This window comes from Lynx rufus, unplaced genomic scaffold, assembly GCF_022079265.1.
Source record: "Lynx rufus isolate CCGP_SWC_20201006 ecotype Redwood Valley unplaced genomic scaffold, mLynRuf1.p SCAF_1, whole genome shotgun sequence".
In the NCBI taxonomy this organism is placed as follows: domain Eukaryota; kingdom Metazoa; phylum Chordata; class Mammalia; order Carnivora; family Felidae; genus Lynx; species Lynx rufus.
Window position 1 is genome coordinate 210,198,350 of NW_025814823.1, and position 21,776 is coordinate 210,220,125.

At 44.7% G+C, this 21,776-nt stretch overlaps 1 protein-coding gene and 1 long non-coding RNA gene across 7 annotated transcripts in view; one reads left to right on the top strand and one right to left on the bottom strand.

The window, feature by feature from the left end:
• LOC124522179 (uncharacterized) overlaps window positions 1-21,776 on the top strand; it is an 87,585-nt gene that overhangs the window by 34,731 nt on the left and 31,078 nt on the right. Inside the window, exon 4 of one of the 3 annotated variants that reach the window (XR_006964704.1) lies at window positions 260-962. The exons of the other annotated variants lie outside the window; for them this stretch is intronic. This is a non-coding gene — a long non-coding RNA (uncharacterized LOC124522179). Of the gene's footprint in view, window positions 1-259; window positions 963-21,776 lie in introns of those variants that run through there. 3 annotated transcript variants of the gene reach the window in all.
• The window catches only part of SLC1A3 (solute carrier family 1 member 3), a 74,948-nt gene continuing 66,544 nt past the window's right edge, over window positions 13,373-21,776 (bottom strand). For 3 of the 4 annotated variants that reach the window (XM_047093461.1, XM_047093472.1, XM_047093443.1), the window contains 4 exons: window positions 20,141-20,374; window positions 19,384-19,578; window positions 15,850-15,984; window positions 13,373-13,591 (listed from right to left, as the gene is read on the bottom strand). In XM_047093461.1, the coding sequence (XP_046949417.1) occupies window positions 13,387-13,591; window positions 15,850-15,984; window positions 19,384-19,578; window positions 20,141-20,374 (769 nt within the window). In that variant the 3' untranslated portion in view covers window positions 13,373-13,386. The remainder of the gene's footprint in view (window positions 13,592-15,849; window positions 15,985-19,383; window positions 19,579-20,140; window positions 20,375-21,776) is intronic. The other variant, XM_047093452.1, reaches the window with a different exon arrangement.

The following is a 21,776-nucleotide window of genomic DNA, read 5'->3' on the forward strand; positions in this document are numbered from 1 at the left end:
CTGGTAAACAGTAGGTGCCCAAAATATTGCTGAATTAATGCAAATTATGGGTCAGACTTCTCATCTGAAGAATTTAGCCAAGAACCCCTGTGAGGTACTGAGGGAGGAGCTAGAAAGACTGAATTTTTAATTTTCAAGGTAATGAATAGTAATCACTAGGATGCTGTGATTTGCTTTATAATGGAGCTACTTAGACAGGTTTGTTTTCTGTTTTGTTGTTGTTGTTGTTGTTGTTGTTGTTGTTGTTGTTGTTTTTCAGTCTGTGAGAGCCTCCTACTTCTGTTACCTGAGGAAGAGACCCAGAACATCTGGCATAAGAATCCATACCACCATTGGCATTGTTCTCTTGTGATGTATTTCTATCTCTCCTCCCCCATTAGACTGTAAATTCCTTGAATCTGTTTTATGATGATGCCGGTTGTTGTGTGATTACCTGTTCTATGTATGCATGATCATTTACCTTCAAAGCTACCATAGCAACGTAGATGTTGTTATATCTCCATTTTACAGATGACAGGACTGACACACAGAGAGGGTATAACACTTCCTCAAGGTCACACAGTTAGGAAATAGCAGAGCCAGGATTCAAACTCATCCCTGTAAGGCCAGAGCTGGGCACATACCCACAGCACTCATGGCACCTCCCTTCTTCATGGCCTCCACATGCTTGCACTCGATAAATACAAATTGATGGTTGGTTAGTTGGTAGACCCAGGAATTTGTGATCTGATTCCTTACAGACAAGCGGGAGACTAACTTGTCCAGCTCCGGGTTGGAATAGAGCATTTCAGGATCCTGAGCCTGGTCTGTGGGGGCATTGCTTCGGAGCATAGAGCCTGAGGAATGGTGGTGTGAGAGATGATGCTTTAGGGGGACTAGAAATGGAAAACCAGGAAGCCTTTTGAGGCTAGGTGAGAGGACTAGGCAGAGGGAGAGAGGATGAGAGAGAGAGGAAAAGAAAGACAGTGATTACATGCAGTCACGGTGATGAGGTTTTGGGGTGATGGGGTTCAGAGCCGACGGCCAAGAAAGAATTCTTGAAGTCATGTTTGGTGCAAAAAGGTGATTTTATTAAAGCACAGGGACAGGACCCGTGGGCAGAAAGAGCTGCCCTGGGACCACGAGGAGAGACTGGTTACATACTTGGGAGTTGAGGGAGATAAATCCCAGGGGAAGTTTCCAAAGTGAGTTTCGTATGCTAAAGAAGACTCACAGGATCCCGGAGGCCTGGCTATTGTCAAACTAAGGTTGTTTTTCCCTCTAGCAAAGCATTAACATTAAGACAGGAGGGAGTTCCTGGAGAAACATTTTACTCTGCCAGCCTCAAGTATTTGTCAGTGGGCTGTAGGTTATAAGGAAATTTAATTTCATCTGCCATTTTCTTCTTGCTTTTGTTTCTCATATCACAATGGAGGGGAAGGTGATGTTGGGGCTCCAGGAAACTGAGTCTATAGGCTTCTGGAGATTAGACTATTGATAAGATTGCCCTTTTCCTTGTAATTTACTAAGATATTGTAAACTGATGGAGACTCACGTCCTGCATGACTATGATCCCTATCAGTTAACCATTTGTTTCCTTTCCTTTGTCTTTGGGCAGCCAGGGGTGCCTGAGGAATATCACACATACCCCATGGAGGTGGGGGGTGGTATGCTAGTTTGTACTTTGCCCTCAGCCTGCCTTATGCTCCCTCATCAAAGGGAGAGCAGAGGATTAAAGAGAAGTAAGACAGGGAGGTGGAGAAACCCTCTGAGCCTCAGGAACAGAGCCCCAGACTCACTCAAAGACACCTGTGGATTCCTGCCTCGATGGGAAGCAGCAGAGACTGATGCTTCTGGCTCTGAGAACAGACTTGTGTTACAACCCAATCCTCTTTGGCCTGACTCCATTCCAGCTATAGAGAGAGCATTTTCACAGACCCATGGAACTTTAGAGCTGGAAAAGACAGCAAAGACTTTGGAGATTATTTGCTGCCATCATGTGGCAAGATTCTCTCTCTCTCTCTCTCTCTCTCTCTCTCCAGATAAAGCCACCCTACACACACTGTATGAAACAAAAGTAATAATAACATCAGTACTAACAGTAGCCAAGGGTGAAAGTAAAACTACTTTACAATTGCTAAAGCATGGATGCTGACTAATCAGAAGTAAAAACAGCAGTAAATAGCTGGAGTGGCTGTCCTGGTGCACTGATTTTCAGCTGTATTTCAGCCCCAGGAATTGCTACAGTGTAGTGAGCACACGTATGTGCTGGGCATCAGCTAGGTATTACCTAATTAAATACCCATAAAACTCCATGATGCCGATGATACTGATGAGGGAGCATGGGGCAAGCTGAAGGCAAAGTACAGGCTAACAGCAACCCGCTCCCCCCCACCAGGTGGGATATGTGTGATATTCCTTGGATGCTCCTGGCTGCCCAAGGACAGAGGAAAGGAAAGGAAGCAAATGGTTTGCTGATAGAGATCACAGTCATGCAGGACAGGAGTCTCCTTCAATTTACAGATAACTTAGTAAACTGCAAGAAAAAGGCAATCTTATCCATAGCCTAATCTCCAGAAACCCATAGACTCTGTTTCCTGGAGCCCTAATATCACCCTCATCAAGATGTAAGGGGATTTAAGTGCTTGCCATGGTGATGTGGGAAACAAAGACAAATGAAAAATTAAATTCCCTTACTGCCCACAGCCCATTGACGAGTCCTTGAAAGAGACAGAATGACTTCCCTCTAGGAGCTCAGCTGCCTTGATGATGACACTTTGCTAGGGGCAAAAGGGAAACTTGGCTTAACATTATCCCAACCTCGAGGATCCCGTAAATCTACTTTAATATATAAAAATTCCTTTGGAAACTTCCATTATCTCAACTTCCCCAAGATATATGCTGGCAATCATATTCTAAGCTTATGGCCCCCTGATATACATCTGAAGGGTCTCATGACTGAGGCTTTTCTAAGTGGTAATAAATGTTGTTTTCCTAATAGCAGCTAGCCCCTCGAGGTCCTGGAAACCTTGCTTCCAAAATTCCTTAGAGATTTACACTGTCCCTGACCCCCTCCCAACCTGAGGGTATATAATCAGTTACATGTCACAACCCCAGTGCAGCTCTTTCTGCCCATGGGTCCTGTCCCTGTGCTTTAATAAAAATCACCTTTTTGTACCAAAGGCGTCTTCAAGAATTCTTTCTTGGTGGTCAGCGCCAGACCCCACCAGCACCCCAAAACCCCACAATACTTCACTAGAGGAGGAGAAGTTAGGCTTAGAGAAGTGACATTACTGTCCCAAGGGCACATGACACTTAGGTGAAGGAGTCTGGTTTGAATTGGCAAGTCACGGTCAGGCTCAACCACTCTGGGGTGGAGTGGGGGCAGGGGTGGGGGGTGGGGGAGGTGGTTTGCTGTCTCATAAGCACAGAGCTGGGACAAGGCAGGAACAAGGGGGCATCTGCTTGGAGTCTGAGAGTTTGAGATGAGTGGGTAAGGGAGCCTTTTCTGTTCTTGGAATGACTCCTTGATTTTTTCCAACAAGGGCCTCTGAGAGATGGTATTGCTCTCTTGGTCTTTGATTTCCATTAGTGCAGGAAACACATAGTAAATGGTGACTTCTTTCCTATGTCAAGGTTTTCCTTGATTTTGGTGGGGGGGGGGGATGGATTAGATTTGAAAAACATTTCCATTATTTATACTTCAAGTCTTCTTTCCACCTCAAGAGGGCTCTTGCCTGAGGGAAATGTCCGGACTTGATCCAGGCCAACCCTGCAGGGGCCAGAAGGCATAAGGTGAGTTCCTTTACAGTGGCAGAGCCCTATAACTCCTCAGCTTTTCTCCAATTGTGGGTCCTTAGTCTTTCTCCCATGGGACCTCAGTGGGCCTCTAAAGTGCAGTGAAGAGGTCCAGGGTGACCTGGGAGTGTGACCAGTGTCTCTCATGAGAGAGACAAATGGAGGAAATGAGGAGAAAATGGAAGAAAAACCAAGGCCAGACATAAGGGCCCAAACTAGTTTTCATTTCATAAGTGAATAAATCTCAGAGGGATAAAGACTTCTTAAGTAGAAGTAAAAAAATCAGTCTTTGAAAAGGCAGTGGAAAAATCCATCAGATGATGAAGAACCCCAGTGAAGATTTCCCTGCCCCTGCCTCATTTTTTATAATAATAATAATAATGATTTATTATTATTACATAATATTTTGATGGGAAAAATTGACATGATTTTCTCTTTTGCTTTTCTAAGTATATTTCTGTCACTCCAGCCAAGGGCCCTTGTCTGCCTTAAGAAATTAGGGAAGTTATTGCAGAAAGAAATTGATAGTATTCAGATTCTGATTTCCAAAATAGGGTCTTATTTCAAGGTAATAGACTTGAGAACAGGCACCATGAAGAGAGATTTTCTAAATTCCTTCATTTCCTTCCTCATCTTATTGAGACCAGCGAACAAGGCCAGCGAACAAGACCATAGCGTTTTCATTTGGGAGGTTCATGCAGGAAGAGAAGTGGGTGGCAGAAAACCCATCCTTTCCATCCATGGTGTGGCTGGAAAAAGAAGGGAGGCCATGAGGGCAGTTGTTCCATAAGCTGATGAGAACACCATGGGCAGAGAGCTCTGAGCCCCCTCCTTCATTGTGCTGGGCTGCTCTGCACCAACAAAGGTGTGGGCTGCACCTAAGACCTCTCTCATTTCCTGTGTGGTGTGCATGTCAGGTTGAGAGCCATTAGGTCTGATGGGGACCCTACCTTAGTGGAAATTACAGAATTGGGTGAAGAATGTGGAGAAGAGGGGAGAGAATGGGAGGTCTAGAGGACTGCCCTGAAAGATACAAAGCATTTAAATTGAAGGTAGCCGAGTTACCCAAAGGAGACTATTTAGATGGGCAAGCACTAGGATTGTTAATCTGAGAGGACAAAGAAGGATCTCCTGCCTCTGAAACTCCCAGAGGCATCCCACCCCGCCTAGAATAAAATTTACAGTCCTCACATGAGCTGCAAGACCCAACCAGAGGGCTTTCCCTCAGTCCCTCTCTGACCCCTCCCCTTTGTCCAGCCCTCCTGACCTCCCGGCTGTTTCTGCCACACAGCTTTGGAGTACACACTGGAGGTCTTTGGAGATCCCCAGTCTTGCTCTCTCACTCCATTCACGTCTTTCCTAAAACAGAGGCTCCTCAGGAAGCCTTCCCTGATCATCCTATTTAAATAGTGGTCCGATCCCTCTCCAGGCTCTTCCCAGCTTTTTCATTCTTCATAACAGTGATTGCAACTTGACCCAATGTCTTTTTTTTTTAAGTTTATTCATTTTGAGAGAGAGAGAGAGAGAGATAGAGAGACAGAGTATGTGAGCTGGGGAGGGAGAGAGAGAGAGGGAGAGAGAGAGAGTATGTGAGCTGGGGAGGGAGAGAGAGAGAGGGAGAGAGAGATTCCCAAGCAGGCTCAGCACTATCAGCATGGAGCCTAATGTGGGGCTCAAACTCATGAACCACGAGATCATGACCTGAGCTTAAACCAAGCATTTGGAAGCTTAACCAACTGAGTCACCAAGATGCTCCAACTTGACCCTATGTCTTCGTCAGCTTGGGCTACCATAACAAAATACCACAGACTGAGCGGTTTAAACAACAGAGATTCATTTTATCACAGTTCTGGAGCCTGGAAGTCCAAGCTCAGGGTGCCCACATGGTTGGCTCTCTTCCTGGCTTAGACATGGCAGCCTTCTCCCCATGTCTCCATGGGGCCTTTTCTCGGTGTGTGTGCATGGAGAGAGAGGGCCACCAATCCTATCGAATTAAGTCCCTACTCTTATGACCTCATTTAACCTTAATTACCTCCTAAAAGCCCCATCTCCAAATATGTCATATTGGAAGTTAGGGTTTCAACACATGAATTTTGGAGGGTACACTCTTTAGTCCATAGTGCATGTTTATTGGAATATAACTCTATGAATGGAGGGACTTTCTTTGTACATCCCTGTGACTATATTACCCATTACTATGGCTGGTGCTCTATAAATATATGTCAAATAGAGGAAAGAACTTCATTTTCTCTGTGTATTCTAGTGGTACTGTGAATACATGTATTCCCATTATAATAACACCCCAAACTAGCACCACTTATCAAGCATGTGTATATGTCAGTGACTTTACCTTTGTTTCTTATCTAGCCTTCAACAATCCTAGAAAATAGGATTGATTATTGGGCAAATTGAAGCGTGGAGAGGTTAAGTAACTCGCCCAAGGTCACACAGCTCATAGGCACAGCCAGGATTAGGACAGTCTGTCAACGCCAAAGTCTGTTTCTTTTTGGACTCTAGACCAGTGGTTCTCAAACTTTGGTGTGCAGCAGAACGACCTGGAAGGCTTATTAAGACCAATGGCAGGGCTCGGTCTTAAACCCTCTGAGTTTCTGATTAGGTAGGCCTAGGGTGGGAATCTGAGAATGTGCATTTCTAGTAAGTTCCCAAGGGATGTTGATATTTCTGGTCTGGGGACCACACCTTGGGCATCACTGCTGTAGACACAGAATGCTTCAATTTCCTTTTTTGCTTCAGCTTTCTGAACTATTTTCTGTCTCTGTGGCCCTTGCTTTTGTCACTGAGTAATGAGTTTCAGGCAAGCTGTTTCCACGTAGCCTGGTCTGGAGTGGCCACGAGGAGCCCGGAGAGAGACCTTTGCCACGGGGTGGCAGCAGCACCGCAGGTACAACGTCTGTCCTTGCTGGGGCCAGCTCATTAGCACAACATCCCCTGGGTTCTCACAGAGCCAGGGCCTGACCGCCTCTCTGGTTCCCCTTGGCAGGGAGGCAGAGGATGGAAGGGGGCCTAGCAGAAGGGGAGGTCACTGGCACACAGAGGGGCAGTTTTGTTCTCTGAGAGACTCAGGAGGAAGCTGGGTGGTCTCCTCAGAGTGTCAAATTGTGCCATGCACAAAACCGCCATGCAGTGCGGTGCTCCCGGGAGCCCAGCCTAACAAAAGCCCTCGGAGGAGACTGGCAGGGCTGCTGGTCCGCCCGGGCGCAGAGGCCCCGGCCCCTCCGTGAGGAGGCCCGCGGGTTTCTCATGATGCCGGTTTCCAGGGGCGACAGCCCCCCTCCCAGAAGATGTAGGTCTGCGGCCTCCTGGCCTCCTGGCCTCCGTCCTGCCCACAGATGGAGCTGGGAAACACTCCCCCCTTCTGCAGCGTCACCCCCACTCTCTTCCTCCTTCACTGAGCCTGTTTTGTTCTAAACATCTTAAGAATCTTTCTAAGTGCCAGAAACCGTGCTGGGGGTTTTCTATTATCATCTGTTTCATTTTCCTTACATCCTCATGAAGACAGTATTCTTATATTAATTGAGGATGAGGAAGTTGAAGTTTAATCTCTCGTGCGTCAAGTTTAGTTGACCCCAGAAGCCCGCTGTGACACCTCTGCCAACGTGCAGAAACTTGATACCAACCTTGCTTTGAAGACTGCAGGTTTCATCCAGTCCCCCACATGTACAGATGAGGGCGCTGGACGATCAGGTCAAGGAACCACAGGTGGTTAAAAGCAAGTGAGAGACTAAACCTCCTTTTCCCCTAAGTCTGCTTTCCACTTGACCTGTCCAGTGAAGCTGTTCTAGAACTGCCATTACCACGAAGTCAATGGATTACGTTCCAGGGTTGACGAAGACGATCCTGGGACCCTGGGGAAACTGCTCGAGGATTCAGGTGTAACAAGTGTGGATTCAGCCCAGTGCTGCGGACAAGTTTAGGTTCAACCACCACTCTGAAGCTGAAGGCCTTTGGGTTTTAGGACACACGCAGCTAGTTTTAGTCTACTTGTGTTAGTTTTCTAATTCCCACGTGGACTTTCTCCAGTTTGTTTTCTACCTCTTTGGCAAATAGCTCATCATCAACTTAAATGAAACAATGCTTCACAGAGGCCCTGTGGTGCCAAGGCAGTGGGATTTGGTGACAGAATCTTTAAGTGCTAAGTTCTCCCCAGGGCAGACTCATCATCAGTTCCTTTAGTGGCTTAGCTGACTTCCTGGATGGTCTTTATTTTCTCCTGCAGTGTCTGTAAACTCCAGGCTGGCTGCCTTCAGGCCTTCTTAGGATCCCCTGAACCTGCAGAGTTGAAAAAGTCATCTGACACCATCTTCTCTGAGACTCACTGCTATCTTTAACATGTGCATATGCAATTATTGGGAAACAGTTTATGATTTTTAGGGGCATATTTTGTCCTTCTGCAGTATCAGTTGGGCCCCGCTTTTCATATGCTTCAGCCTGGGTTTAAAGAAGGGGCTTTTGTAGGAATGATGCCCATCCACGGATGGGGAAGTTCCCTGAAAAAACCTTTGAGAAATGCCTCGTTCCCAAGTTTACAATGACTGCTAAGTGATGGCCTTTGAATAGCTCAATATGAAAAAAATATGGGCGCTTTCCTAAAAGGAGCACCCCAAATGAAAAAAATGTGTTCACCAGTGGAAAACAGTATGTGGATGCCAAATTTTTCAGCCCTGTAATGGATTACAGAAAATATTTTGTTTGGTGGGGGGGGGGGGGGGAGCGGGTGGTGGTCAGGAGGAAGGATTGAGAAAAAGAAAGGAGAGAAAAAAGGAATGAGAAAAGAAAAACAGATGTGAATCTTAAAATATTTCAAGCATGGATAGCTGAAATACTGTTTAATTTATTTAAGACTATTCTGTGAAGTCTAAAAGGTGATTGATCAGGCTTTTAAGATGCAGCCACAAGATTTACAATCATGTAATGAGTGATAATGTCCCCAAAGCAAATAAATAGTGGGAAATATCCCAGGTCTGGACTGCCTTTTAAAGCGTGTTGTTTGCAGAGAGAAATTGAAGTTAGGATGATTATTTTTAGTAATCACACAAACTTTTATCTGTAGTATCACTTCATTGAGGCAAACATAAACTGTCTTGAATTCTTCATTTCATTTGTATGTAGGGTTATTAGATTCACAAATTAAATTACAGGTTACCCCATGCAATATTTGTGATGTACCCACACTAAAACATTGTTATTTAATACTTATACTAAGACATTGTTACTTTTAACTGGGCGTCTTTTATTTTATCCGACCACCCTACTTGTGTGTGCAGATTCAGTAAACGTGACTTTCCAAATTGAAGGTTGAGACAAAGAGTTCTGTGGTCATGATGAGGAAAGATCAGCTGGAAAATGTTACCATCACGCTTTCCGAGTTCCTTTCTGTGCCTGGGAAGCATAAGTGACGGAAAAGGAAGATGAGAATTCAGAACAGGATGGCAAAAAAGGCGTTGGGAGGGGAGAGAGGCAGGACACACGGAGACCAAAAGAATACCCAGAAAGGAAGGGGTTCCTGGGGGAGAGGCTATTGGAGACGCAGAAAGACTAGAGCGAAAACAGAAATGGGGGCATTGAAAACTCTTAAACAGCTGGATGACTTTCTTATACTTATCCTCCCTCTGCTCTGTAGACCTTGGAATTCCTTAGGTGCTTATCCAAGCAAGTTCTAAGAGGAAGTTCAGTCCTAACCCCCCACCCCCCGCCGTCCCGCAAAGAGCTCCGGGCTCCCCCTGTTGGCTGTCTTGGGTATCGCTCCCCCAGCCCGGGCCTCTTATAAGCCAGAGATTTCTCATCTCCCACTTTCCCTCTGACAAGCTCCCCATCAGCTTCCCTCGCTCTTCCTGCCTTGCTCTTTCTCCGTCGGTTTATTTATTCATTCGGAGCCTGCTTTCGACGTGACACCTCCCAACTGTTCTGGCGCCCGGGAACAGGCCACACAGAGCTGGTCATTGTTGCCCCAGCTCGGGGGACCACCCGGGTGGGAGCTGAGGCTGCGAACCCGCGGCGGAGGCCGGATGATTGACAGCAGCCTCGGGTCAAGTGCCCAGAGGCGGCCCGGAAAGAGGGCTCCCGGCCCCCAACCCCCCCTTCCTCCACACCCCCCTCCCCACCGCCCCGCAGGACGCTCCTCACTCGGCTCCCAAGGAAATGAACCCTTCCTCTAACCTCGTTCAGACCCACGCAATTAGCAGCACGAAAATCCCTGTTTTCGACGTGGTGCCTATGAATAAAGACAACAAAAAAGGATTTTACTTGGAGAGTGAGACTTTTTTAACTTGGGAAAGGGAATCCTGCTTGGGGCAAGACAGTGGTGCTGAAAGGATAAATATGAGAAAGGGAACACACAGACCCCCCCCCCCCCCAGCTTCTCAAAGTGTAGGATTTAAAAACTTTGTTAGAAATGTATTTACTTATCAGAAACATTTTTAAGAAGTTCACCTGAAAAATGTCCAGTTATATTGTGAACAGATCTGTGACGACCACGCCTAACGATCTATGTTTTCCTTCCCCATCATCTTCTGCATCCCCACCCCACCCCGCCCCCCAAAACAGGCCATACAGTCACACCTTGACCGAGCTGCTGTGTCTCCACAGACCTCCCACAGGAGGATGACCAGCTTCTCACACATGTCCAGATATGGGTCCCCTCAAGGTGGCCAGCGCTGGTTTGGTTCCCTCGGGTTGTGAACCTCCCCAATCAGCTATGTGAATACCACAGATGCCTTGAAATAAGTTAGGATGTATTATTGATCAAACGCTGATTTGTAAATTTTTTGGTCAAAAGAGGCTTCAGAGAAACAGATGGAAATTAAAGTTTCTACCCCAGAAAAAAGAAAACGCACAAAGCCTTCCCTACAATTTCAAGGGCTATGCAAACCCACTGAGGTCTTCACATGGAAACCCATGACCCAAGGGTTTCCAGACCCTACTTAAGAGCCTCTCCTCTGACTGTTACCTACAGGTAGAGGGTCACATTTAAGAGTCTCCAGACACAACTTCAACCTGGGCATTCCATAATACTGTCTGCCAATTTTTTTTTTTTTTATTAAAAAGCCCGAGGGGGAAAATGCAGTAGTCCACAAGTTGTTCTTTATGAAAAGAAGGGTTTACTAGCACGGGGGCTGCTTCTGAAACATCCCTTGAGATCTTATTCAGCTCTTTTCACAAATGGCAGCAGTAATCACATAGATAAATCTACCTAATTTGAAGGCCAGGCAGGAAATTACTTTTTGGGGAGAATCAACGGTGGCATTACACTTTTCTAATCCCCACGTGGAAATGATTCAATTTCTCTGAGAAATTTATGTGGACAAGTAAGGGCGGGCTGTTACTGCAAAGTGCTTCCCTCACCAAGCCTAGTTCTAGGACTTGGGCGGGAGAGCAGGTGTCCTTCCTCATTTTCTTGTGACTGGCTCCCCCAGCTGGTCCTCCCAAGCTTTTGCCTAGTAAAAACCTACAGAGATCTGGAGGGGATCCCTTCCCGGCATTGCCCTGAGCTTACTGCAATACTTCCATGAATGGGAACTTTATGGGAATAACAACAACATACAAAATTATAATGTAAAACTATTTTTTTTTCTTTATTGAAAATACATCTACAAAGTAATGTTTCTCAGTCCACACGGGGTGCATGTTATATGCAGAGCCTGTGATGGGCTGGCGAGAGGATCGTCCTAGAGGATTTACTTTCCATAAGAAATGGTTAGTATTAAAAAAAAAAGATCACACGGCGTAACAGAATTAATTTGACATGATTAATTTTTGCTCTACTGGTGTCGTGAGACGACAGCCATGTACATTAACTTTCAGAGTGTATCTCCCAAATAAGGCCTCGGCATTAAATGGTTATTCCACCACAGCCTAACGTTAACTTTTGTACACACGTGATGCTCACGATCTCTAGAAAAAATGTCTCTAACTGTATATCAGAGGGTGTATGTCTAGATATCCAGTCTGTTAGCATAATTAAACCCATTCTTCACCATTTTCGGTCAGAGATTCAAACACAGCTGGTATTGTCTGACAGTTCCCACTTCATGTCTTTGACTGAATGAATACTCCTTAGGGGGTAAAAAATTAATCTCCTCTAAACCTGGGAGCTGCCTCGCCTGAAACTAATGCCCCTGCTGTTTTTTTCTTGGAACCCCATTGACCGTGTCTTTATACTGATTCATCTTCTACCATTTCTCTCAGGGACACAAACAAAATAAAACCAAACCCCACTCCGGCCGAAGGGTTTGAATGACTTGGTATGTGGAATTCTTACACAAAGAAATATCTTGTTTCTCTTATTCTAAGAACTTCTGATTATAGGCAAAAACTTTTTTCAAATAAGAGACCACCCACCCAGCTCACGGACCTCTATTAGAGAGAGAGCTCATTCATTTGACTTCTTTATATATAAGAAGTGACCTCATATTTTCATATGCGGACCTCCTTGGGGGATGATTTTGAACTGAGGAGACAAAGTGTTTCAGGTTAAAAAAAAAAAAAAAAAGAACCTCTCCTTTTAAATTCTTCCTTAAAGATCATCTATAAATCTTGGTGTCTCAAAATCCCCTGTGTAACGTCAACCATGCTCCGTTCTTTCCTACCTGGCTCTTTAGTGTTCCGTAGTAAGACTATGAGCATGCCTGCTGGTTGCTAGTCTTACATTTTACTTCCTAAAAGTCCATAGTCAGTTGAGGAGTGGTGGCAGACATCCTGCCCAGAGAAGTCCCTTCGGTTTGGGAAAAATAGGAAAGAAGGGCCTATTTCCCGTACTGGGAAGGACCGAGCAGAGTTTCGTGAATAATTCTGCTCCCGAAATGGCCTCCAGCCTGGTGACTTGCATGACTGATATTCTGGCCACAGGACCTGGTTAAACCGCACAGCCATCCGTCCCCTACTTAGAAATGTTCATTCCTAGTAAACGTCTTTTCTGAAAGTCCCATGGTCCATGGAATCATACCTGCTTGGGACAGGATGTTCCAAGGGAAAATAGAGGGGAGGCTCTTCGTGATGTCACAGGATGTTTGGGCTAGAAGAGACTATAAAGGCATCTGGGGAACTCATTTGATTTTACGGATGAGAACACTGAGGCCTAGAGAGGAGATGTAACGTGCCCATGGCCACATGGAAATTTCACTTTTATGTGCTTCCTCACAGGTGCACTAGGTGAGTATTCATATTGTCTTGCTATTAATAAAATCAAAACACAAATCGGCAGAGAAAGAGGAACAAACCCTTCTACTGTCCCATTTGATAACCGATTGTGGTTTATCAAGTTGTTTTGATACTAAAACTGAATTGTATTCTGAAGGATTTTTAAACTTTGTAGGTTGATTTAAAAGCATGTTTTAGCCTACTATTTGTTTGACTCTCTACCTTATAAAAGAACCACATTTACAGTTTTGTGTACCACATAAACTTGTAAGATCTGATCCGACTCGCAAAATCCTCCCTTGTTTTTGGATGAATACTTCCCAATCCTATCAGTGTATTATGCAGGACAAGGGAGGTAAGGGGCTTACTGGACAGAATGAGTTGTAACGAGATGGAAACATTTTACAATGGTTTGCAAACACCTGCTGCTCAAGAAAACATTTGTGTGTTAGTCTACATCTTGGTTTCACTGTCCATGGGTTTCTCACTTTCGCTTTCCTGGGCAATCAGCTGATAGGGTTTCTTCATTTCATTCTCTTCGATGACCGAGTTACCCATTTCTACGTCTCGGTTCTTCAGTTCATGTCTTGACAAGTGCTCCACAATGCCGGCTCCAAGAGAATCTCCCAGCACGTTGGTGGTGGTGCGTAGGCGGTCCCTGGGGGTGTGGGTGTGGGGGAGGAAAAACGGGGCTCCTGTGAACATCATGTGAGCTCAGCTCATATTGTGAACCAGCTGCTAAGTCTTTAGAGGCATCTTTTTAAAATTCTGCTTGGTGTATCCACCAATTGCAACATCACATAATACACATAATATTTATAATAGTAGTTACTAAAAGTTACAAGGATATATAGATTACCAATCTTCAGTTACTAGTTCCAGTCCTAACAGTGGGTAATGACCCTTCCCTTTCTCCTTTTATTTAAAATTTCTCGTTGCCTCTCTTTCCTACAATTCACCTTCCTTTATATCCGCGTTTCTCAAAGTGTGATCCAGAGACCCCTGGGGGTGCCTGTGGTCAAAACTATTTTATTTTATTTTTTAATGTTAATTTATTTTTGATAGAGACAGAGAGAGGGGAGAGCACGAACAGGGAGGGGCAGAGAGAGAGAGGGGAACAGAGGATCCGAAAACAGGCTCTGCGCTGACAGCAGTGAGCCCGATTTGGGGCTCGAACTCACCCACCATGAAATCATGACCTGAGCCTACCCAGATGCTTAGCCAACTGAGCCACCCAGATGCCCCAAAACTATTTTCGTGATAATGCTAGATGTTATTTGCCCTTTTTGTTCTCATTTTTTCATGAAAGCCTAGTGGGGTTTTGTAAAGACTACAACATAACACAAAAGATACCACAACAGATTCAATGCAGAAGCAGTTAGGAGACCCCATCAGTCTTGCATTAAGCCAGACACCAAGGAGATTTCCAAAAATAAAATAAAAGGGTATCATTCTTTTCCCAAAATTTTTAGTTTGGTAAATGACATTTTTTTGCAAAAATATTATTTATGTTAAGATGTAATGAATTTATTATTATAACCTTTAAATGAATTTAGCACTTAAAAATGTCTGTTTTCGGGGCGCCTGGGGGACTCAGTCAGTTAAGCATCCAACTTCAGCTCCGGTCATGATCTCATGGTCTATGACTTCAAGCCCCGAGTCAGGCTCTATGCGGACAGCTCAGGGCCTGGAGGCTGCTTTGGATTCTATGTCTCCCTCTCTTTCCGCACCTCCTCCGCTCGCACTCTGTCTCTCTCTCAAAAATAAAATAAAAGCATAAAAAAATTAAAAAACTGTCTGTTTTCCTAATATGATAAATATTGATAGAATCCATATAGATAAAAACTTTTGGGATCCTCAGTAGTTTTTAAGTATAAAGGGGTCCTGAGGCTAAAAGCTTTGAGAATCACAGTTTTACACTATAAAAGTCCTCAAGGAGTTGAGTGCCAACCGTGGGCCCAACAGTGGGCTGAATGCTTTCTGTGCATCCTTGCAGTTAATCCTCACAGCCCCAGGGGGTGGTGGATGGCATTATCATCTCCATTTTATAGAGGTGGAAACTGGGGTGGCTGGTGAGGCTGCCCAATGTCACACCGGGCTGGGATGCAAACAGATCCAAGTGACTGTGGGACTCATGCTCTCAACTGCCTACCCTGCTGCCACCTATCGTGCCTCGAGCACACCCGTCAGCTCCTCGTGACCCTTCTAGTGAAGACAACATACAGTTGACTCCAGCATCTACTGTGTCCTTCTAGGCATTGGCTTTGGGCAGCCTGTGAAAAGATGTTTTTGCAACGGAAAGGGAATTTATGAGAGAAAAGAGGCAGATAATGTCAGCTGGAAGGGTGAGGGGAACATGAGAGAGGGCTGGGCCCCCCAAATTAGGGTCTGAGGGGATGGGGGGTGCCTTTTCCCCAGAGCCCAAAGTCATTTCTGCTTCACTAGTTCTCCCACTGCACGGCTGCCCCTCTCCCCGCTGGGTTCGGATGCGCACATCTGTGCTGCATTACGCCATTGGAATGGGAAGCACAAGGAAAAGGGCCTGAGCCAGTGTGTGGGGCCTGTAGTTCTGTTCTCACCACCACGGGGACGTGTTGTGCAATTCAGAAAATGCCTTGCTGATTTATGTCGGCTTTCAGACAGCCGGTTTCCCAATCGCCGGATGGCTTTATGGAGTGAGAAGTGTAGTTGCCAGATGTGCCCCCTGGGCTGATAAGGGAGCGAGAGCGCTTGGCGTCTGGGACTTGGCCTCCAGATAAGGGCAGGGACCAGGCGGTGAGGACAATTCAATTACACGCCAAGCTGCCCCTGCTCTTGGAGCCCTTTTGGCAGGAGTGCCCAGCTGCCAGTTTCCTTAGGAAGACAGAGGGGGGGTCCCTGCGACAGCAAGCCGGGAGGCAGTCGGAGCATACTCACAGAAACCAGTCCACGGCGATGATGAGCGTGATGTCGTCGGTGGGCAGGCCCACGGATGTCAGCACGATGACCATGGTGACCAGGCCCGCCTGAGGAATCCCAGCTGCCCCGATACTGGCGGCTGTGGCTGTGATGCTGTTAAAAGAATTCCCCAAACGTAAAACATTTGTACACATCTCCCCAAATGATAGGCCCTGGAAAAACCATACACAGCGGCGATGTCTGACTTGCCAAGTTAACAGAAGAGGACGTGCTTTAGAAACCTTTAGATGAGAGTGTAAAAAACCCGCGGAGCTAACAATAACGTTAACCAGTATTTATGAAGAGGTTCTTTTTTTTTTAATTTTATTTTATTTTTAACGTTTATTTATTTTTGAGACAGAGAGAGACAGAGCATGAACGGGGAGGGTCAGAGAGAGAGGGAGTCACAGAATCCGAAGCAGGCTCCAGGCTCCGAGCTGTCAGCACAGAGCCCGACGCGGGGCTTGAACTCACAGACGGTGAGATCATGACCTGAGCCGAAGTCGGACGCTTAACCGACTGAGCCACCCAGGCGCCCCAACTACAGCCATTTTTAAATGAAGAAATTGGTAGCTATGTACTTTTGCACATACCTGAAAATATTTTCCAAGGTCTAAAAGACTGCATAGTTACAATAACAATTTGTTTCCAATAATTCTGTCCAAGTAGAGGATTGTAAAGCTACTGAACTTGTAAGGTTAATGTGGTCAGAAAAACAAATCAAAGTTATTAATGCAAAAGCAAATGATTTATGAACAAAGTTCTGTGTGACTATAAATATTTTTTATGGAGGCAGTGTAGACCTGATTTGTAAGGCATACAACCTGTCTAGGACTCTGTTAAATACCTGTTTGATTCAGGCTGATGTGACACTGTGGAAAATGTTTTATAAATAGTAAAGTATTACCTAGATATAAAGTGGAATTAATGAAGCAGTACGTCTGTGGAGGAGACTATATGGTTCCTTCATATTGTCCCTCTTCTGTGGTACTAGAGTATTTAGTTGGTAAATGGCTGTTCAGAATGAAGACTACGTTTCCCAGCCTCCCTCGGAGCTTAAGTTCTGGCCAATGAAATATGGATGAAAGTGACCAAGTACCTTGCACGCTATGCCCTCCTCCTCTTCCCGGTGGCTAAGATTTGGAGGTGATGATAAGCCATCCTGGACCACTTGGATGAGGGTGACACCCCAGAGACGATGGAAACGACACCCCAGTCCCTTACACTGTAAAACACCTACCAGCCTTGAGGGCTTTGTGGAACAGAGCTGTTCCACATGAGGAAAAAATGCAGTTCTGTCTTGAAGTCACTCTTATTGTTATTATTATGTTTTTACTCTGTCACATGCAACTGAACCTTTGTTTATAACTCAGGGATTTTCAACCAGTATACCAGAGTATGCCCAAGAATAGGTTATGGTGAGCTGAGATACTGACTCCCAGTCCCAGTGTGGTCAGACTGTGCTCAGGCCTCCCAGAACCCCCAAGCCACTCACTTCTGGCCATGATCGGCCTCATTTTTTAATCATCACGCATCCTACGACTATTATTATTTTCCAGTAACTCAAAACATATATATGGAGTCTAACATAACTTATTTCCAAATAGACATATGTGTGCACACACACAAAAGGTGGGGGAATTGAGAGATTGAAAACAGACTAAAATGACATAAAAACCAAATGCAAGCCACAGATATGGATTATATTGTGGTCTAGGGGAAAAAGCTACACAAGATATTTTTGGGGCAACTGGGGAAATTTGGATGCAGAGTGGGTATTCTGGAAGTATTTTAAAGATTCCTACTATTGTGATTATGTAGAAAATGACTTTTATTCTCAGGAGACCTATGTTGGACTCTGTATATGTGAAATTTAATGAAGGCAGAGAAAGAGGCAAAAAATGGTAAAATGTTAATTGTTGGATTTGGGTAGATGTCTGTCATCATTTTATTTCAACTTTCCCATTTGTAAGATAGTTTTTATAATGAAAAGTGCAAAAACTATTTTGATATCCAAAATAAATTGCTGATAATAATTCACACACACACGCATGCACACACACACACACACACACACACACTGAAGAGGAGGGTCTGATCTGGATTTGAGTCTCTCTTGCAGTCACTTATTGGTCTGTTGTGCATAACTGACTGTCAATGAGTAAAAATGGGGGGTTACAATCACATATGCACGTGGATATGCATGGGCTAGTGCCAGAAGAATATAAAAGAAATTAGCAAGCCACAGTGGTTGCCTCTGGAGAAGGAAACTAAAAAATTCGGGGAAGGTGTGGAAAGGAAAATTACCTTTCACCAGATACCTCAAATGTAATAGTTAAAAAATAGTCCACGGAAATAAAATTCTCAATCTATTTGTCCATGTGGCCTCTCCTCTATTTTATAGTGCCTAAAAATTAACCCAAGAGAAAATGTTAATCCAGTTTTTCAAGTGTATTTTTTTTAATACTGTCAGTAAAAGCTAATGCATTTTAATGCTATTTAAAACTGAAGTATAATCTAACATTTTTTTTTCAACGTTTATTTATTTTTGGGACAGAGAGAGACAGAGCATGAACGGGCAGAGAAAGAGGGAGACACAGAATCGAAAACAGGCTCCAGGCTCTGAGCCATTAGCCCAGAGCCCGACGCGGGGCTCGAACTCACGGACAGCGAGATCGTGACCTGGCTGAAGTCGGACGCTTAACCGACTGCGCCACCCAGGCGCCCCTAATCTAACATTTTTAAAAAAGAAATATCCATACTATGTATTCTGTAGATTTTATTTTTATTTTTAAAAATTTTTTTTATTAAAAAAATTTTTTTTAATGTTTTGATTTATTTTTGGGAGAGAGAGAGAGATAGAATGAGACTGAGCACGAGCAGGGGAGGGGCAGAGAGAGAGGTAGACACAGAATCCAAAGCAGGATCCAGGTTCTGAGCTGTCAGCACAGAGCCCGATGTGGGGCTTGAACTCACGGACCGTGAGATCATGACCTGACCTGAAGTCGGCCACTTAACCCACGGAGCCACCCAGGCACCCCATATTCTGTAGATTTTAAAAGAGTTAGATGTTTTATCGATGGTACATTGATAAATAAATCAATCCAGTGGCAAGCAGTATGCATGGTATGATTCCATTAATTACAAAAAAAGTGTGTGTGTGTGTGTGTGTGTGTGTGTGTGTGTGTCTAGGCACTAGAAATGGTTTTTGTACCCCAAACATTAACAGTGGTCACCTATGGAAAGATGGGGGGGTGATAGTGGCAGGTAAGTTACACTTCTTACTATCTACATTTCTATATTCTTAGAATTTAATTATTAAATGTGTACATCTGTAATTTAAAAAAACTAATAAAAATATCTGAATATCAAAAGTAAAGCTACTACCACAAACCCCAACCTCCAGTTTATGTATGATCTGCTTTCCAACAAGTTTCTTTATCCAATCCCTGATCACCGTCTCATCACGTAAAGTCATTCTTAAGCAAATGTTGTGTAGAACTTTCCTCATACCTGATTGTAATAATCTGTCCAAAGTTCAGCTCAAAGTTGTTAACTTGAGCGATGAAAATGGCAGCCAAAGCCTCATAGAGTGCAGTCCCATCCATGTTAATGGTTGCCCCCACTGGGAGCACAAATCTGGTGACTCGTTTGTCCACGCCATTGTTCTCTTCCAAGCACTTGAAGGTGATGGGTAGGGTAGCAGAACTGAGAATGGTAAAAAAAAAAAAAAAAAAAAAAAAGGTGTGTCAGCTGATTGTCCAGATGGTTTAGACCATGACCCTGTGTTTGGTACTTTGGACAGAGTTCCTTCCTCTCCCATGTCCTAATTTAAAGGGAACTAAGTCAGCACTTGTATAAATAGGGGATTAGGGTTAGCAACAGTGTGGGTCCCCTCACTGGGTTATTTGCAGCTCTCCTGCTCCTGGGTTCTTCTGTGAGGCATCACTTATGATTATCCCCTATCCTCATGGCCTGTGCCGAGTGACTCTGCCATCTTTCCCTCAGGCAAAGGTCAACTGGAAGAGAGAGATGACAGTGGGCAGGAAGGGAATAGTTGATACGTTTGTCTCCCCAAAGGAGAGCCAACCATTCCCTCAATCCCAACTAGGTCTGATTAGCACCTGAGTGGAAAGGCCAATTCATATGCCTGGAAGTGTAAAACCCAGAACCGCACTCCCTGCCCCCCCCCCCCCCAGGGTTCTGGATTAAAGTTAAGTTTGAGCTACATTTCTTGATAGGAATAAGCCACACATATATCCATACATACCTGGACGAGGTTCCTAGAGCTGTGATGAGTGCCTGCAGCAACCCTCCAATAAAAACCCAAGGGTTTTTCCGAGTTACCAAGAAGTAGAGGAGGGGCAGGACAATGACCGCGTGAATGAGCAGGCCGACGATGACCGTCACTGTGTACATGGCAAGCTGCCCCCCAATCACTCCCATGTCTTCCATCTCAACAATTTTCCCTGCAATCAGGAAGAGGATGCCCAGAGGGGCGTACCTATGTAGAAGCAACATACGCACAGTCGGAAGCCTGATCTCCAATGAGCTATTCCAAAGAAACTACCACGTGACAAGAAAACGTGAGGGTTATTTCCACACTTTTTGTGCCCAGGAGACTATTAGAACTTGCAGAAACTGTGAACTTTTTTTCTTTAAAATTTATTTATTTTTGAGGGGGGGGGAGACATGGCATGACTGGGGGAGGGGCAGAGAGAGAGAGAGGGAGACACAGAATCAAAAGCAGGTTCCAGGCTCTGAGCTGTCAGCACGGAGCTGGATGTGGGGCTCCAACTCATGGACCAGGAGATCAGGACCTGAGCTGAAATCGGATGCTCAAATGACTGAGCCACCCAGGCGCCCCTTTTCTTTTCTTTTTTAAATATAAATTTAAATATAAATAGCGCATAATCAGGCTTTCCTCTCAGAATTTCGCTAGGCCACAATTTTTTTTTCTCCTTAGCCTATGATAAAAGACAGGTACAGAGGTTTTGTGGGGTTTTTTATTTTTTTTTGTTTTTTGTTTTTTTTTTCACCTCTTTTTCTAGATCACTCTCCTTTCACCTCATCTGAGTCACTTTTGCGGTCCTCAGATGCCACCCAACTCCCCCTGCCTTTTGTTCTCTTTCTAAGTACCCTGCACAGCCAGAATCCACTGAACCGATATCCAGACTTTGGGAGGGTTTCCCACATCAGAGCCTGCGTTCCAGCTTAAAGCAAGACACACACAATGCCATTTCAGTGTTTTAGATTTGCAGTCATCTCTCTTAATCAAAGTCCGTTTTTGTTACTTTTTCCCCATATTACATACCACTTACACTATCACTCAGTATTAGTCTTCAAATCAGCTTTTAAATAAATTTACTGAGTAAATTTCATGTTATAGTGACAATGGAAAACTAGTACCATTTCCCACAGATCGAAGGCAACCATATAATCAATCCAAAGCTATTCAAATTAACAATGTGTATGCAGGTACCGCCACGATCAGGTTACAGATGTTCTTGTTAAGTACTTGTCACCCACCCGCTGCTACTGACATTTGTGATCTTCCCCTGTAGTCTGGCAAGAATGAACAAACGAGACACAAAACAACTTGTATGTATAGCAACCCCTGTTGCATCAAGATCCCTCTGCCCTGCTTTCAACTCCCTCTGATGTATGCAGTGAACTACGCCCAAACTCACGTTACCAAAAACAGAGGGGCCAATCACCCTGAAGGAGAAGGGTCTGCTGGGAACTGTGGAGGTCTTATTTCAAGCTGAAAAATACAATGCTTCTTTTAAACGTCCTTTAAAAACACAGGCCAGGAAATTATAAGAGTACCTGTTTTCAGAAATGTAATAACTCAAGGCTGAATGTGCAGGCAAATGTACAGCTAGAAAAGCTACATGTGAGGTTCA